Below are 18,275 nucleotides of genomic sequence, written 5' to 3'. Positions count from 1 at the left end.
AGGCTGGTCTCGAACTCCTGGGCTCAGGCAATCCACCTGTCTCGGCCTCCCAAAGTGTTAGGATTACAGGCATGAGCCACCACACCCAGCCACTTCTTTTTTTTGAGACTGAGTCTTGTGTTGCCCAGGCTGGAGTGCAGTGGCACGATCTCAGCTCACTGCAGCCTCTGCCTCCCGGGTTCCAGCGATTCTCCTGCCTCAACCTTCTGGGTAGCTGGGATTACAGGCACACATCACCACATCTGGCTAATTTTTGTATTTTTAGTAAGACGGGGTTTCACAGTGTTGGCCAGGCTAGTCTCGAACTACTGACCTCAGGTGATCTGCCCGCCTTGGCCTCCCAAAGTGCTGGGATTATAGGTGTGAGCCACTGGGTGCAGACCCTTTTCTTATTCTGTATGGAGTAGTTTATGTGATTGGTAACATACTGTTCACATTACATTTTTACATGAAAAGAATATTTTGAGATAAAAAGAGTTGAAGAGTTTACCTTTTTCTGACTTTACAGGTTTTGTCTTTGTTTACTCATGAATTCTTTTTTTTTTTGAGACAGAGTCTTGCTCTGTCTCCTAGGCTGGAGTGCAGTGACGTGATCTTGGCTCATTGCATCCTCTGCCTACTGGCTTCAGGCAATTCTCATGCCTCAGCCTCCCCAGGTAGCTGGGATTACAGGCGTGTGCCACCATGCCCAGCTAATTTTTGTATTTTTAGTAGAGATGGTGATTCACCATTTTGGCCAGGTTGGTCTCGAACTCCTGGCCTCAAGTGATCTGCCTGCCTCGGCCTCCCAAAGTGCTGGGATTACAGGCATGAGCCACCATGCCTGGCAATCTCATGGATTCTTTGCTGCCTTTTTTGCCATAAGTCATCAACTCATGGTCATTTCATGTACTTGCTTTCTAGATGTTCTTGCTTTTGATCTCTTCCCATTTTAGTCTATTGAGAGACTAATTTTTAAACACTTTCCTTTATTATAGCATTAATGTACAGGCAAACATATAAGGCAAAGGTTTAAAAACTTGATCCTATTCAGTTTTCCCAAATATGTTTTACTGCTGCTTCACCTGCACCTTACTCCAGCCTGGAACATTTTATTTGTTAGGGAGTTGAAACTGAGATTCACTGAATTCTTGTTGGGAGAATAAGAGTACATTTGGAAGGGTGAAGTTTAGAGCAATATCCTAAAAGGAAGGATATTGAGGTACTAGAAAAAGGAAGAGGTAAAATAGTGAGGATCCACTTTTGAGATGGGTGTATGGTCATTTCAGTAAACTATCTGTGCTTATTTGTAAGCTTGCGTTTAGCATTTTTTATCATTTAAATAACTTGGTAATAGATAAATTATGTGTCTTAATTATAAATTCCTGTGTTCTGGATCAGTTCGTTTTTCACTTCTTCCTCTTCCATCATCATTAACAGTTTGGTATGTAAATCACTAATCTTGCCTATGAGGTACTCTAATACCTGTTGATAGATGTTGGAAGAGCTATGCTAGTGAGTGGTGTTTTGTTTTGCCTCAGATTTTTGCTCCAATAATTTATCTGAGTGGAACTTAGAAGCTTTTTCTAAAAGTTCAACTCAAACCAACAGCTTGTGATTTTTTCATGTAAACCTAAAGGTATTGTCTATTAATGACTAACTGATGCAGTTTTCTTCTGTATATGTGAATGTATACAAGAAATATTCGTAGGCCGGGCATGGTGGCTCACAGCTGTAATCGCAGCACTTTGGGAGGCCAAGGCAGGTGTATCATCTGAGGTCAGGAGTTCGAGACCAGCCTGGCCAACATGGTGAAACCCCGTCTCTACTAAAAATACAAAAATTAGCTGGGCATGGTGGCACAAACCTGTAATCCCAGCTATTTGGGAGGCTGAGGCAGGAGAATCACTTGAACCCAGAAGAAGGAGGTTGCATTGTGCCAAGATGGAGCAGTTACACTCCAGCCTGGGTGACAAGAGCAAAACTGCATCTCAAAAATGGAAAAAAGAAAAAAGAAATATTCTTAGTCCAGTTTTCCAGAACTAGGAGGGTTATAATAGGTCTGTATTTGTAGTCTCCTGTACTATTAAGAGGGACTGAGAGTGGCCAGTTTACTTGCCTTTCAAGTTTAAAGCAAAAGTAACAACTATTTTTTTCACTCTTTTATTCAGAGGATGGAGAAGTTTATGTTTGGGATGTGAACTCAAGGAAGTGCCTTAACAGATTTGTTGATGAAGGCAGTTTATATGGATTAAGCATTGCCACATCTAGGAATGGACAGTATGTTGCTTGTGGGTAAGAGAGATTCTTGTAACCTTAATCACATTGTGCTAATGAGAATATGTTAAGGAATTGAATATACTAGATGGTGCGTGAGTAGTTCTCTTTATAAACTATTCAGTAATTAGGAAATTGGTCAACCCAGCTGAGCTTTTTTCATTTTATCGTCTTTGTGCAGTGTTGAATAATAATATTACAGTAGTTCCCCCCTTATCTGCAGTTTCACTGTTTGTGGTTTTAATTACCTGTGGTTAATCACAATCTGAAATCTACGTAAGATATTTTGAGAGCAAGAGACCACATTCATGTAAATTTTATTAGGATATATATTGTTATAATTGTTCTGTTTTATTGTTAGTTATGTCAGTCTGTTATTATGCCTAATTTATAAATTAAACTTTTTTTACAGAGATGTGTGTTTAGGAGAAAACACAGTACACATAGGGTTCAGTAATCCAGTTTGAGGCATCCACTGGGGTCTTGGAACATATGCCCTGCAGATAAGGAGGGATTACTATAACTACAGTTGAATGCCTTTTTAGCAAAGAAAATGCTGGCGCTACCTTATGTCATTGTAGTTTTTCCTATTTAAAATGCCTGTTTGGTCACATCAAGTTTTCCTGTAATATTTTCAGCTTCTTGTCATTGATGAGGAGGTAAGTCTAACTTTGGGTTTAAATCTTTAAGATACCTAAAGCATTTTTCCTTTATCCAACTGAGGGTATAAATAAAAAACATGTTTCTAGGAAATACCATTTGATAGTATTGTAGAAACTTAAAAAATATTATCTAGACCACATTGTGCTATTACTGAAAAAATTGGTTATTACACTGGGGAAAAGATGGGTGTGTTCTCCTACTTGATTCTGAAGATGCAGGGTGGGAGGATGAGGCATTGGATACTTTGCAGTAATTCTAAGCTACCTTACTAAACCACTAATTAGCACCCATAATTCTATAACTTCAAGAAGTAGGCTTTTATGATTTTCTTAGACCAAACACAATTGAGCCATGAAGTGATTTCAGTCAAATCCTCCCTGGGATGGGAAGTCAAGGGGTCTTGCTGTCCAGAAACTTAGCATGCTCTCTACTCTTTGTTCACTCTCTCCTTCCAGGTTAAAACTGGGGAAACTACTTGTATATATATCCCTACCACCATTTGCAAATTGGAGTTTGGGAGGAAAGGCAAGTAGAACTAGGCTGTGGAGCTTGGAGACCAGGCCATCTGCCTTAGACAGTAAGACAGGAACAGATCCCTTGGAGGGGGAGTGCCCTGATGAAGACCCCTTCCTTTCCTACCCATGCCTGTGCCAAGCCTGTAGCGAGGGACATCTCAGCACAAGCCAAGCATCTGCCAGGGTAGTGTGTGCTGTGGCAGCAGTTCATGAGTAGCAGATCTTTTGGGAATCAAGCTCCTTTAAAATGAAGACTGCTGTTTAAACTATAAGTAGTTTTAAGAAGACCTGCATTTGCCTCTATGTGGGGCAAGAAAAACTGCACAAAAATGGTCTTCACTCAAATTTGTGAAGCCAGTCTTCCTTGCCCTCTGTTTTTTGTATCACTTTTTATTAGTCACCTTTGAAGGGCCTATATAGGAAAGAATCTAATACTAGTAGCTTAAACTCATTTAATTTTAATTGCCCTTCAGTGTAATTGATTTCTGATGTGCTTTTCTAAAGACCATTTAAGGCTTTAGAATCTTAAAGTTATTCTTAAAGAATCTTAAGCAAATCTTTAAGCTTTTAGAAGAGGAAGAAAGGGACAGGGAGATGAGCCTTGAGGTCACTGCAGCAATAGGCAGGCATCAGGTAATGAGTCACCAGGACAGTAGGAATGGCAATAGGGGAATAGGCAAAGGATGTTTGTAATGTATTTGATAAATGCTTAGATGATGAGGAGTGGGAGAGAAGTATTCACGTTCTCAGGCTCCAGGCCTGTGCAACCAGAGGAGTGGAATTGTCATTGAAAGGAGGCGGAAGGAAGGGAGGAGGGGTGATGGTGTTAGAAGAGATAATTAATGCATGTGGCCACCCCCACAAACCGTTAGGAATGCAGTGCATAATTAGGACTAAAGGCACTGATTTGGATGTGGTGGGTGATTAGGTGGTCTGTGGGAGTAAATGAGATGAGTGAGACACTAGAAGTAGGTTAGAAATAGAATCCTGAGGACAAGAATCAGTGGAGAAAGAGGTGACTGTGAAGGAAACAGGATGCAAGAAGAGTCAGTAAAGTTTAACCTTCAAGAAGTCAACAGAAGGGGGAGAATTTGAATTCTGTTTTCAACCTGTTTGGTTGGAGGTTCTATAGGACATCTGTGGCTATAGTGGTGATAGCTGGACTCTTTGTAACATATGATTCCTGTAAATACCAGTTTGTGGGGTTAAATCTATATTCACTTAGGTTGTGAAAGCCCTTTTACTTGTTTTTTAATCTACTTTAATCCCTTTTCTCTTTGTAGTTCCAATTGTGGAGTGGTAAATATATACAATCAAGATTCTTGTCTCCAAGAAACAAACCCAAAGCCAATAAAAGCTATAATGAACTTGGTTACAGGTGTTACTTCTCTGACCTTCAATCCTACTTCAGAAATCTTGGCAATTGCTTCAGAAAAAATGAAAGAAGCAGTCAGATTGGTAAATATTTCATTACTCCTTTATCGTTGTTAATTTTTAAATTTAAGTTGGAAACATGCAAGAGTAACAGGAAAGGAGAGTGTTGAATTATTTTTAAAACAGTGGCTTCTTTTGATGTAGAAATTACTAGTATTGTAGCTTTTGGATGTGGTTGTTGGAAGGATGCACAGTAACCACCACTTTTGATTATGTCAGTTCTTTCAGGAAAGCTTTGCTGTCCATTCTCACCATTCCTAAAGTGGTCCTCGTTTTCAGAGGTTTCTTATAGTGTTAATGTTAAGGACTATATTTAAGGCAAACCCTTCCTTCACAATTTTCTTTCCTCATCTGCCTTTTTAAGGCCTGTTGTCTTAATGGAACGGAGGCAGTTCTTGGGTTTTGAAAGTAAGTTGAACTTGAAAATTAAATTGTGTAAAAGTATTGTAATTTAAATAGCTAGATAGTACCTGTGAATATAACCTTTGTGTCAGGAATCTGCAGGACCACCTCCAGGTTTGGTGGCTAACTATAGACAACTTCCAGGACTCTGCATATGTTCGTTGAACTCATGGCTAAAATGTATTGCAGTGAAAAGGATACAAAGCAAAATCAGCAAAGGGAAAGGGTACATGGAGTAAAGTCCAGAGGAAACCGTCTAAGAGTCCTCTTCTAGTGGAGTCACACAGGACAGTTTAATTCCTCCAGTAATGAGTTGTAACAACATGTGTTAAGTGTTTTCTACCTGGGAAGCTCATTAGAGACTCATTGCGGAAGATTTTTATTGGGAGTTCATATAGGTACCACCTCTGCCTATCTTGTACCCTTCTGCTTAGCATGTACCAAAATTCTAGATTCCCAGAAGAAAAGCCGGGTGTTTAGCATAAACCACATTGTTTGTACAAACAGTTTAGGCACAGTGAGCTACCCATATCATTCAGGGAAAGTTTCATGCCAGGATGAGGAACTGTGTGCTAGTCAAGTTCTCCAACACCATGCGATGGCTACCCTTGTAAACAGACCTTTCTCTTTTTTTTTTTCCCCCCGAGACGGAATCTCGCTCTGTTGCCCAGGCTGGAGTGCAGTGGCGTGATCTCAGCTTACTGCAACCTCTGCCTCCTGGGTTCAGGTGATTCTTCTGCCTCAGCCTCCTGAGTAGCTGGGATTATAGGCGTGTGTCACCACACCCAGCTAATTTTTGTATTGTTTTTTTTTAGTAGAGGCGGGGTTTCACCATGTTGGTCAGGCTGGTCTCAAACTCCCAACCTCATGGTCTGCCCGCCTCGGGCTCCCAAAGTGCTGGGATTATAGGCATGAGCCACCGGGCCTGGCCCAGAACTTTCTAAGGATAGCAGCCTCGGGCCTATGGAAACTCTTTTCTGCCCAACCTTAGAGCTCAGCTTCAGTGTCACCCCATCTCTGTGAAGTTTCCTACTCTTCAGGCAGAACCAATTTCCTCATTCACTTAATTTTTTGCTCAAGGCACCAGGTATACAGAAGGCATAGAACTTTGAATAGCAGAATTGCATTTGCTGCTATGTGTATACTACCAGATTGTACACACTTTACAAAGTGTGTTATTTTTGTTGTGCTCACTTGGCAAAAAGCCTTGCATCTGCCGTCAGCTTTGTCAGTTTCTAATATAAACTATATATATTAGAATATATAGTTTACAAAGATTTACAAAGAGTTCTACAAAAAGTTTGAGCCAAATAACAGTTCTTCAGAGATTAACTTAACCAAAGTAAACAGTTAATAAAGGGCAGAATTGTGATTTGGATGCCACATTTTTTTCTAGCAGTTCATTGGTTTTCTGGCTGAATTCCACAGAGCCCTAGATTCTGCACAGGGCTTTATATGGCATGTAGGGCAAGGAGGAGGCTAAGCGCCTACTTGTATCATGTAGAGCAGTATCATTGTTGTCTCTAGTATATATTGGGATTCTGCATATGATTTCCTTAAGAAATGTTTTGTTGCGCTGGGCGTGGTGGCTCAGACCTGTAATCCCAGCACTGTGGGAGGCCAAGGCAGGTGGATCACTTGAGGTCAGGAATCCAAGATCAGCCTGGCCAACATGGTGAAACCCCATCTCTACTAAAATTACAAAAATTAGCTGGGCTTTGTGGTGGGCGCCTGTAATCCCAGCTACTCAGGAGGCTGAGGCAGGAGAATCGCTTGAGCCTGGAAGGTGGAGGTTGCAGTGAGCCGAGATCGTGCCTCTGCACTCCAGCCTGGGTGTCAGAGTTAGACTCTGTCTCAAAAACAACAACAACAACAAAATGGTTTGCTGGAAAAAGAGTGAAAAATACAGCATAGCATTTTATTGCCTCTCTGTTGAATGAATCATTTGATAAATGAGAAGGTTCTAATTCAAGTCAGCTTTAAAATCCCTGCTCCCTAATGGGAGTGGTGTACTAGTAATATTAACCTTTTATCACTTTAATGGTAGTAAATTGTTTTAGAAAACCATGGGATCTATCTGCTGTTGACATAATATATTCTGCAAGGCATATAATAGTTCTGCATAGTTTGCTTCAGTGATCATGACAGCATTTATATATTTTTTTATTGTGGCAAAATCACACATGGAATTCATTAGTAAAAGCCAAATCAGAGTTTTTAAATGGTAGTCAACCATGATATCTAATGGAAAGAAGCCAGGCATAGCAGCTCCATAATGCCTTGGTAAAACATTGTTAGTATCGTTAAATGCAATCAATCCCTTATAATGATTCAGACAGTTTTGTCATCCCATTACAAATGACTGTGAATTTCAGCTGTTGGAATAGCAGGAGACTCAGAAGTCAAATTCCTGTTACATCGACAATTTTGGATGTAGTAGAACGTCATGGAACTTTCTACCCATTAAATCAAGGATGAGTGAGCTTTTACTTGTTGAATTTTGATATCTGGATACTTAACTGTTGTGATAGAAATGGTATTAGAAAGCCGACTGCGGTGGCTCACGCCTATAATCCCAGCACTTTTTGAGGCTGAGGTGGATGGATCACCTGAGGCCAGGAGTTAAAGAAGTCGGATCTTTATAGGCATTTTTCCTAATTAATAGTTCAATTGTAGCTTTTAAAACAGGGACTATAAATAGACGTCAGAGCACTGCGTAGTTTTAATCAGGTGAGATCTTTGGCCTAAGGGAAGATTCACCAATGCAGTGAGAGGTTACACTGGGGAAGTGTAGATACTTGCAGGTAGAGACTATTGATGTCTTAGGAGGACATTGTAAACAATCCACCTCCTTTCCCCCATACTCCAAGTCAGTAGCAGAAATAAAATTTAAAAATAGGCCAAGTGCGGTGGCCCACACCTTAATCCCAGCACTTTGAGAGGCCAAGGTGAGAGGATCACTTGAGGCCAGGAGTTTGAGACTAGCCTGGCCAACAAGAGGAAACCCCATTTCTACTAAAAATAAAAAAATTAGCTGGGTGTGGTGGCCCACACCTGTAATCCCAGCTACTCCGGAGGCTGAGACAGAAGAATTGCTTGCCCCCAAGAGGCAGAGGTTGCAGTGAGCTGAGATCACGCCATTGCACTCCAGCCTGGGCAACAGTGAGTGAGACCTGATCTCAAAAAAAAAAAAAAAAAAAAAAAAAAATTCACATAGAAAGGTTGGTTCTAGTGTATTTTGATGAGGAAGAGTCAGAAAACTAGCTCCCCAAACTTCAAAGTCATTCCAGGAAAGTTGGTGAGTGAATGCCTGAGGCATGGTTTTGTAGTATCAGGTGAAGAAGGTGGGAACAAAAGGCAGAGGTAGGACAGCTTTGTCCTTAGCCCTTGCAGCAAATGTTTTTTTCCTGGTCATCTGCTTTCCTGATGCTTTGGATCATCTGTTCATAGTTGGGGCATGCTTGGAGGATACAAACTTACAATAACACAAGCGAAACACAGTTAAACCAAGGTACTTATCACAGATTTGTAGAATATCTGCCTTCCCAAATTAAATGTAAATAAATTTTTGCAATATCCATGTTGTGGCTTCTCTCTATAAAACAGGAGTCTGCTTTTTTACTAAGTGCTTGAAAAAATATATATACTTAATATAAAAAAGTAATTTCTTGAGGAACCTGTATAGAGAGTGGTATTTAAGAACTTTAGAAGTGAAGACCAAATTGGGGTACTGCCAACTTAGCTTTAATGGGTCAAGACCACTTCTCATTAGCACCATTGCCTTCACATTGATGCTGTGCTGTGCAGGCAGAACCTGCCTTCCAGCAAAGTTGAAAATAATTGAATGTGGCTTGGAGATTCACTGTAAACAGTATTTTCTTGACAAAATGGTCGGTAAGTATGTATCAGAATTTGGCCTAGTGTGTGACTGACTGAAAGCAGTTTAATAGGTGTATGTATCAATGGGTTTTACCCAGCACTTGTCTGTGAAAATCACTTTGATTGATGGTATAAAGTGTGACCTGAAAGTGTGGAGGATGACTAACTGCCCAGGTAAATAGCTGAATGGTAACGGTTATATGTATTTGAACATCAAGGTGCTATATCTTTTCGGAGAGCTAAGAGAACATCTGAAAGTGAGCGTTGTTACAATTGTGGCCTGAAGGTAACTGCTTCCACACCTGGGTTTTATTCATCCACAAATTGGGTGAGGACCTGTCTCTTGAACTTAGGAAGTAGATTCTGGAGAAAGAGATGTGTGTGTTCCTCCTCATACTTAGGTCTGGCTTTGAGGTGAGCTTTTGGCTGTCTCTAAATCAGGACAGTTTCACTTGGAGTTAGATTTTCATGATTCAGCTCTCTTTGAGGAGAAATTGTAAAAGGCAAAGAGTATATACAATAGTTGAAAATTAAAAGTACAAAATGGCAATTTTATGGTAGTAGACTATATGTGGTATGACTTTGCCTAGGTTTCAGTTATGTAAAATCAGACTTTATAATGTTTCATTTTTTTCACCATTTGACTAACCAGATGAATCTTCATGTTTAAAATCTCTTTTCCCTGTGATCAGATTTTAGTATTCTTTACTGTGGCCATTAAGCTAGAGTGGGTGCTGTTTGCTTTAGTGTATTCATTAATCTATTCATTGAACAAACATTTGAATCTCTCAGGCATCATGCTAGATGCTGTGTTGATGCTTTTTTCTCTTTCCTCCTTTTCTTCTCAGTTAATAACACATTAAAGATAAAATTTCATAATGTGTACACATGGGCACAGAGGATAGAATAATAGGCATTGGAGACTTGGAAGGGTGACAGCATGGAAGGGGGTTAGGGGACGAGAAATTATCTAATAGGTACAGTGTACATCAAGCTTGTCCAACCCACGGCCCAGGACGCTTTGAGTGTGGCCCAACACTAATTTGTAAACTTTCTTAAAACATGAGTTTTTTTTTTTTTTTTTAGCTCATCACCTGTTGTTAGTGTTAGTGTATTTTGTGTGTGGCCCAAGACAGTTCTTCTTGCGTTTTGGCCCAGGGAGGCCAAAAGATTGGACACCCCTGTCCACCATTGGAATGATGGTGACACTTAAGAGCCCAGACTTCACCACTGTGCAAGAAATTCATGTAGCAAAACTGCAGTCATGTCTCTTAACTATAAAAATAAAGTAATAAAAAAAATGAAAGATCAAACTTGATTTTGGAATACTTTGCTGCACTAATAGACTGTACTTTCTTGTGTGCTACAATCAGAATGAGCTTTATGTTTCAGCAGAAAGAACGAAGATTACAATTTAAGAAACATGAGCTCCCAGTTGTTACAGTTTAAAGCTTTTTATTATCTCCTGCAGGTTCATCTTCCTTCCTGTACAGTATTTTCAAACTTCCCAGTGGTTAAAAAGAAGAATATTTCTCATGTTCATACCATGGATTTTTCTCCAAGAAGTGGATACTTTGCCTTGGGGAATGAAAAGGGCAAGGCCCTGATGTATAGGTAGGTATTATTTATGTTTAAAAGTCAGAGATACCTATAAACTACGTGTGACAGTATGAAGAGATACTATATATTCCTAATTCTACAATTAGTAAATTATAGCCTGTTTATCTTGACTCTCATCTTCATTATCTTTGGGTATTTTTCTACCATAAAATGTCACTAGCAGAAAAGTTCACCAGGGGAATATATATATTTTTTGGAAAGCACTATTTTGAGAATGTCAAATTGAGGAAAAGTAGCCACTTTAATAATATTTCCACTTTCTTGGTGCCTTATGTTTGGATGAACTTTTGCTGATTTAATAATTCAGTTTATTCCACTAGATTTAATTGATTTCTTTTTAAAAGGTGTTTCTTTCCCTGTAGCTGTAAGCTGTAAATAAGGGTGTTAAGCACAAAGATAACCAAAACTTACATGCACTGTCCAGGTTCTTTTCTGTACCCGACATACTTGGCTATAAAACAGGAACAAACAAAACCTGATTACATCATTGCCAGAAGATATAGGTGACAAGGTGGATCTTCAGGGCAAACTAAAGAGTTTTCAGTAGAAAACTTGTGATGTAAATCACAGCCCTCTTTCCTTGCTCCTTGTGTTGCTAGTGAATGCTACATAGAACCCTGTGTTTATGTTTGTATGCTTTAGGGAACTCCTGCTTTCAAAATGAACTAAAATCAGGAGTGAAGAAAAGGAGGAATGTAAATTGGTTTTGAGGAAATAGTTGTGAAAGAAGAATATACCAGACAATAATGTAGTTTAAAGTTCTACTTACTTTGAAAGGAAAATGGGTTATACCAGGATAATTTCATCAGTCTCATTTCAGATCAGATTTGGAGTGGTTCTATTTCAGTTTTGTATTTTATAAAAGGATGCAGATTCTTATTGCACTTCTCTTCCAAATCCTTTGGTGTTTTTATAACTGAAATTTTCTTTTCTCTAAGACCCAAAGGCCATTAGATTTTTCACCAGGGGATTGCTCTGTAGAATGAGACTGTTTCTAGCTATACCAGTGACTGGAATGGACTGATGACATTTTTATTGATTATTTCTGATCAGGTATTTCATAGACCCCCATGTGAAACTTTGGAGTAAGCTTACTCATGTTATCTAAAATCTGAGGCATTCGAATCCTCCAGAATGTCAGATTGACGAGTCTGAACCTAACTGCCTGGTGTGAATGATTGTAATTACATATTTTTCCTGCTAAAATCTTCCTAAATGCCACTCTGTGATCTAATTGAAAATACTGTGGGTAATTACAAAGTTTAGATGACTTATTTTTCACTTTCCCAGGTTGCACCATTACTCAGACTTCTAAAGAGACTATTTGAAGTAAGAAAACCCTTTTCTTACAAATTCTGCCGGTTTTAAGGTTACATCCATTGCTGTCAATTGGTGGAAGCAGCACATTAGCTGAGCTTTGTTTCTTTACCCCTAGGTTACCGCATCTTTATTTAGAGGGGTGGGATGGAAGTAGATCAGGAACCGTCTAGCTGAAGTTGAACCTTCCTTGGAAATTTCTTATCCCAAATCACAATAATCTGGCTCGGTTCTTCTGAGGTCTGATCTCTAATGTTGCATTCAATAATTCTCATCAAAATTGTAATTACTGAGCATGTTTAATCCACAAAAGACTTAATAACACAGAGAGATGGGTCTTCAAATATAGCTATAGCTTGTATGAGCTTAAATCCTCTTATATATATGTTTCTTGAGAAATTAGCAACTTGCCCTGTTTCACAGAGCTGGATAATGGGCCTGGCCATTAGTTCTACTGCCCAATATTTCAAACCATAGAACATCCTTCCCTTCTCATAGTGTCCTTTCGGGTCTGAGATGCAGTGGTTCTGAGATTGAGCTTTGCAATTGGCCTCTTCATCTCAGTTGACTGTTTGGTCTCCTCAGAGATTAATGAATGTTGAGAGACTTTGAGAATGCAGATATATATATTTAATTAGGACAAAGGATTTTTGAAGTTACAGGCATTTTGGGCAAAGCTTTAGCCAGGAGGGGAAAGCAGTTTGGCTATCCTGTCTCTAAAGATTACATTGCCAGTACGTGTTTGTTGATGACCAGCAGCTATAAATCAGGTATTTAATTTCTTTTGTTCTTTCCTCAGGTCCAGTTGAGTCACAAGATAAGCCTGTCTTGATATATCGTCTCAGAAACTTTCCCGAATGTGTGATAATATATGGAAAATGATTTATAGAGTCAGTGTGCTTAAGAGCCGGTAATGTCTTAATAAACATGTGGCAGCTTTTGTTTGAAAATAAGTGTATCTGGTTCTTCCCAGTACCCCCAACACACACACACACAAACTTGGATGCATTTAAGACTAAACATGAGAAATTGGAAACACCTGTCTGTAGCCAAAAATAAAATATAAGCAGATTTTCTCATACTTCACAGCTAACCCTGATGCCTAGTTTCCCCCTTCCTGAATAGATCTCTCTTTGCTTTAGGGGATCAGCTAACAGGTAGTCTCTTGAGCTGTGGAGGTCAGTCGGCTTGATATAGAGCAGTGAAATCTCACGTAGTGAAGTTTGAACTTCCAAGTCTTCTGGGAAAGGTGATTTTGGAAATGAAAAGGCTTTTCTGGGCTTATTACTTCAAATCATTGTCATTGTTATTTGAAGAGGGGGCATAGTAAACCTGGTAGTCTTGTCCTACAGATTATCAGCCACTGCCCTTCCTGGAGATAAGTGTTCATTATGCCAACTTAAATGTTTAATTTGTATTTCAAGGTTGACAGCTGGCTCCATAGTTATAATATAACCTTGCTTGAGACCAGTCCTTACATTTCTTAGGAAGAACTGATACTATGTTGTGCATTTAAGCAGCATTAAAGGGGTTGGGCGGGTGTTATGAGAAGTATCAAGTTAGGTTTAATAGCTTTCAGCCCCACCCTCTACTAAAACATGGAAGAGAGAAGTCAGGGCGGAGGAGGGAGTTTTTTCAGCAACAGAAAGTAGCTCTGCCCAGTGAAGTAATAGGTCCCTTTGTGTCTTCAAGGCTCTCCTGGGTCAGCTGGAGAGGACGTAGGATGTAGAGCAGTCCAATAGGTGTGGGTTGTGTTAACTTATCCCAGCATCTTTCTAAAAGAACATTTCATCTTGAGATGGACTATTGCAATCTAATTGTGGAGACACTTCCCCTATTTCCTTTCTCAGCAACTTTTTCCATAGTAAATAGTATTAATGCTAAAACCTCAAATTCCTGAAACCAGTGGGCTTGTTAGTGCTATTTCTCTCTCCCATTGCTAGAGGGCAGCATTGGATCACATGAATAGTTGAAGGCAAGGCTTTTGGAGCTTTTTGCTGTCACCTTGTCCTTAGCTTCAGCTAAATCATTTCAGAAATGGACACCAAGCCTTACATGTGCTTATTTTGCGTGTGGTTTTCAGTTCCCAGAAGTGTGACAATTATAGGAACTTATTCTGCAGAAAATGATGGAAGCAGAGTCTAAATTTTAACTGTTCTTTTTTAAACTCTCTAGATCATTTTTATACACTACTAGGAGCAGAATAAAGAATCCAGTTCTAATCTCCAAGGTAGACAGATGTGCTATTTGTTCTGCAGACAGAGATGCTACTAATCCTGTGTCTTTTATTTTAACGTTTAATTTTTCCCCCCTCAGTGGAAGTTAGAGATTTGAGTCAGGCTTTCATTGCGTCTCCTTGTAACCAGAGAAAAGTTAATTCTTCAAGGAAATGAGATCCATAGCCATGAACTTCTTTACAGATGCTCTTTTGGCAGTTGCTGTGACAGCATGAAAGTGGCTCGTGTCCCTGTTTTTGGGGGAAACCATCTTGAGCTCATAGCCATGAACTTCTTTACAGATGCTCTTTTGGCAGTTGCTGTGACAGCATGAAAGTGGCTCGTATCCCTGTTTTTGGGGGAAACCATCTTGAGCTGTGAGGTGATATTTTGCCATCCAGAGCCACACAGGATGTACTTGGGTATACTTTGAGTGATAAATCGACAAGTTGAAATCTTTGATGTATCCCATTCATCTCTCCCCTCATCCTTACTAATATTTAGTGGACCGAATAATGATTAGTCTTAGGAAGACGTTTCCTCTGTTTAAACAAAGTATGGTGAAAAGTTATTTGCCTTACAGATGGACGTTAAGTGTGTGTGGGTATGTGTGTGTTTCTGATGAGGATATGTAACCTGTTCTAAGCCGACCAGCTGAAGGGTTTGTAGGCATATCTGCACCTCCAGTTTGAGGATGGGATGGAGGCAAGCAAATGCCCATGAAGTCAGGTGCTTACTCAGCTTCGAAGAGTTCTTAAGCTACTTGGGAAGATACTTAAATGCATCTGCAAAGTCATTACACAAGAAACAAAGCATTTTCCATTCTTTTCTTTTAAACTGAAGGAAATGGAGGCTGGAGCAAGAGCCTTGGGGAGAAGGTAGGCTGTGGGAATGTGGATAGCACTTCCGACCCCCTGGTGCTGTAATTGTGCTGACCTCAGTAATATATACATAGAATCTCATACAATTCTCATTCCTCTGTGAGGAAAATAACATTTGTCATTTTACAGGGAAGTAAACTGAGGTTTCAACAGATTGAACATCTTGGTCCCAAAGCCATCATTTTGACATAGATCAGTGGTCCACAAAGCAGGGTTTGCATACTCTAAGGGTATGAGATACAGCCCTTTAGATTGTGGGAAAGAAATACTAGAACTTCTTTTTTTTTTTTTTTTTGAGACGGAGTCTCGCTCTGTCGCCCAGGCTGGAGTGCAGTGGCCGGATCTCAGCTCACTGCAAGCTCCGCCTCCCGGGTTTACGCCATTCTCCTTTCTCAGCCTCCCGAGTAGCTGGGACTACAGGCGCCCGCCACCTCGCCCGGCTAGCTTTTTGTATTTTTTAGTAGAGACGGGGTTTCACCGTGTTAGCCAGGATGGTCTCGATCTCCTGACCTTGTGATCCGCCCGTCTCAGCCTCCCAAAGTGCTGGGATTACAGGCTTGAGCCACCGCGCCCGGCTTACTAGAACTTCTATGCTGTGTAAAAAGTAGTTTTCTCCCAGTTACTTGGGAGGCTGAGGCAGGAGAATCACTTGAACCTGGGAGGCAAAGGTTACAGTGAGCCAAGTTTGTGCCACTGCACTCCATCCTGGCAACACAGTGACACTCTGTCTAAAAAAAGTATTTTTGTTACATAATGTATTCATGCTGTAGATCATAGAGATAACTTACAAACAGATACAGTTTTTTGTTTTGTTTTTGTATTTGAGATGGAGTTTTGCTCTTGTTGCCCAGGCTGGAGTGCAATGTCGTGATCTCGGCTCATTGCAACCTCCACCTCCCAGGTTCAAGCGATTCTCCTGCCTCAGCCTCCAGAGTAGCTGGGATTACAGGCATCCATCACCACGGCTGACTAATTTTTGTATTTTTAGTAGAGACAGGGTTTCACCATGTTGGCCAGGCTGGTCTCGAACTCCTGACCTCAGGTGATCCACCTGCCTTGGTCTCCCAAAGTGCTGGGATTACAGGCATGAGCCACTGCACCTGGCCATAAACAGATATGTTTACATTGGGGGTACATTCAATGTACATTTCTTTTGAGAGAGGGTCTTGCTCTGTCACCCAGGCTGGAGTACAGTGGCATGATCGTGGCTCACTGCAGCCTCGATCTCCCAGGTTCAAGTGATTCTTCCACCTCAGCTTCCCGAGCAGCTAGTACTACAGAGGCACACCACCACGCCCATCTGATTTTTGTATTTTTAGTAGAGAGAGTGTTTCTCCATATTGCCCAGGCTGGTCTTGGAACTCCTGGGCTCAAGCAGTTTGCCTGCTTCAACTTCCCAAAGTGCTGGGATTATAATAGACGTGAGCCACCGGTCTCACCTCAATGTACATTTCTTATTAAAGGACCACTGGCCTAGGTGCCTCACTGGCATGCCAAACTTGACACATTTCCATACTCTGTCCTCCACTGTTCCCAAATTCTCTTTTTATGTTCCCTGTAATGTTAAAGCTTCTCCATTAACTGTCACATAAGCTAGGTACTTTAGACTGACTTTAAACTTGAGATTTTTCTCTACCCCACCCCCGACCACAAAGACTAAGTTCAAAGCAATATTTTTCCAATTTTTCTCTCTAATGAATAAGACCTAGTATTTAATAGCACAACAAAGTAACTATAGTCAGTAATAATTGTACATTCTAAAATAACAGTGTAATTGGATTGTTTGTAACAAAGGATAAAAACAAAGGATAAAATGAGGATTGATACTCCATTTTTCATGATGTAGTTCTTTTTTTTTTTTTTTTTTTTTTTTTGAGACAGTCTTGCTCTGTCGCCCAGGCTGGAGTGCAGTGGCACAATCTCGGCTCACTGCAACCTCCGCCTCCCAGATTCAAGTGATCCTCCTGCCTTAGACTCCCGAGTAGCTGGGATTACAGGTGCACCCCACCACACACGGCTAATTTTTGTGTTTTTAGTAGAGATGGAGTTTTACTATATGGGTCAGGCTGGTCTCGAACTCCTGACCTCAGGTGATCCGCCCATCTCAGCCTCCCAAAGTGCTGGGATTACAGGCGTGAACCACCGTGCCCAGCCCTATGATGTAATTCTTACACATTGCATGCCTGTATCAAAATATCTCATGTACCCCATAAATATATACACCTACTATGTACCCACAAAAATTAAAAATTTACTAAAAAAGATTGTTCTCTCTAGCATACCGCCACTTCCCCAGCCCTCATCAGCTTTCGCTTATCAAACAATCCTCTAACTGGTTTTATTACTTCCCACTGCCTACTTTTCAATTGGATGCCCACATTATAGCCAGCGATTATTTTAAACATTTATTATGCAAGACTTCAAACATATAAAAGATGAGTCCATGCATGTTAGCTCACACGTGTAATCCCAGCACTTTGGGAGGCCGAGCCGGGTGGATCACCTGAGGTCAGGAGTTCGAGACCAGCCTGGCCAACATAGCGAGACCCCCATCTCTACTAAAAATACAAAAATTAGCTGGGCATGGTGGTGTGCACCTGTAATCCCAGCTACTTGGGAGGCTGAGGCAGGTGAATCACTTAAACCTGGGAGGCAGAGGTTGCAGTGAGTCGACATTGCACTATTATACTCCAGCCTGGGTGATCAAAGACTCCGTCTCAAAAAAAAAAAAGAAAAAAAGATGAGAGATTAGTATAATAGTATGCATCACCTAGATTCAACAACTGGAAATCTTTATATCCTCACCCACAAACTCTGGTTTATTTTGAAGCAAAGGCAAGGTGTATTATTTCATCTGTAGTATATACAGAGATGTGTTTTAAGAATGCACATTTTAACATGCTATACTTGCTTAACATTCTTCAACAGCTCATCTCTCCCAAACACTCTTTAATTTCTCCATACACAGAACGGGCATAAAAACAGACCTGCCTTGTAGGATTAGTTACAACAGCACCTGGCCCGGAACACATTCTCAGTGAATGTTAGTTACAGTCATCATAATCATTTTGACCATGGTCAGCTGCAAGATG

The 18,275-nt window shown here is 40.4% G+C and overlaps 1 protein-coding gene and 1 long non-coding RNA gene across 2 annotated transcripts in view; one reads left to right on the top strand and one right to left on the bottom strand.

Moving 5' to 3' along the window:
• Positions 1-13,036, top strand: part of UTP18 (UTP18 small subunit processome component) — a 36,417-nt gene extending 23,381 nt beyond the window's left edge. The window contains exons 10-14 of the mRNA XM_028836348.2: positions 2,151-2,274; positions 4,718-4,892; positions 10,621-10,763; positions 12,060-12,098; positions 12,886-13,036. Coding sequence (XP_028692181.2) covers positions 2,151-2,274; positions 4,718-4,892; positions 10,621-10,763; positions 12,060-12,084 — 467 coding nt within the window. The 3' untranslated portion in view covers positions 12,085-12,098; positions 12,886-13,036. The remainder of the gene's footprint in view (positions 1-2,150; positions 2,275-4,717; positions 4,893-10,620; positions 10,764-12,059; positions 12,099-12,885) is intronic.
• Positions 1-18,275, bottom strand: part of LOC144335575 (uncharacterized) — a 65,489-nt gene that overhangs the window by 7,879 nt on the left and 39,335 nt on the right. The gene's annotated exons all lie outside the window — the stretch shown is intronic.

The sequence above is a fragment of the Macaca mulatta genome, chromosome 16 (assembly GCF_049350105.2).
Source record: "Macaca mulatta isolate MMU2019108-1 chromosome 16, T2T-MMU8v2.0, whole genome shotgun sequence".
Taxonomy (NCBI): Eukaryota; Metazoa; Chordata; class Mammalia; order Primates; family Cercopithecidae; genus Macaca; species Macaca mulatta.
Note: the sequence above shows the minus strand (reverse complement) of the source record. Positions and strands in the feature narration are given on the sequence as shown.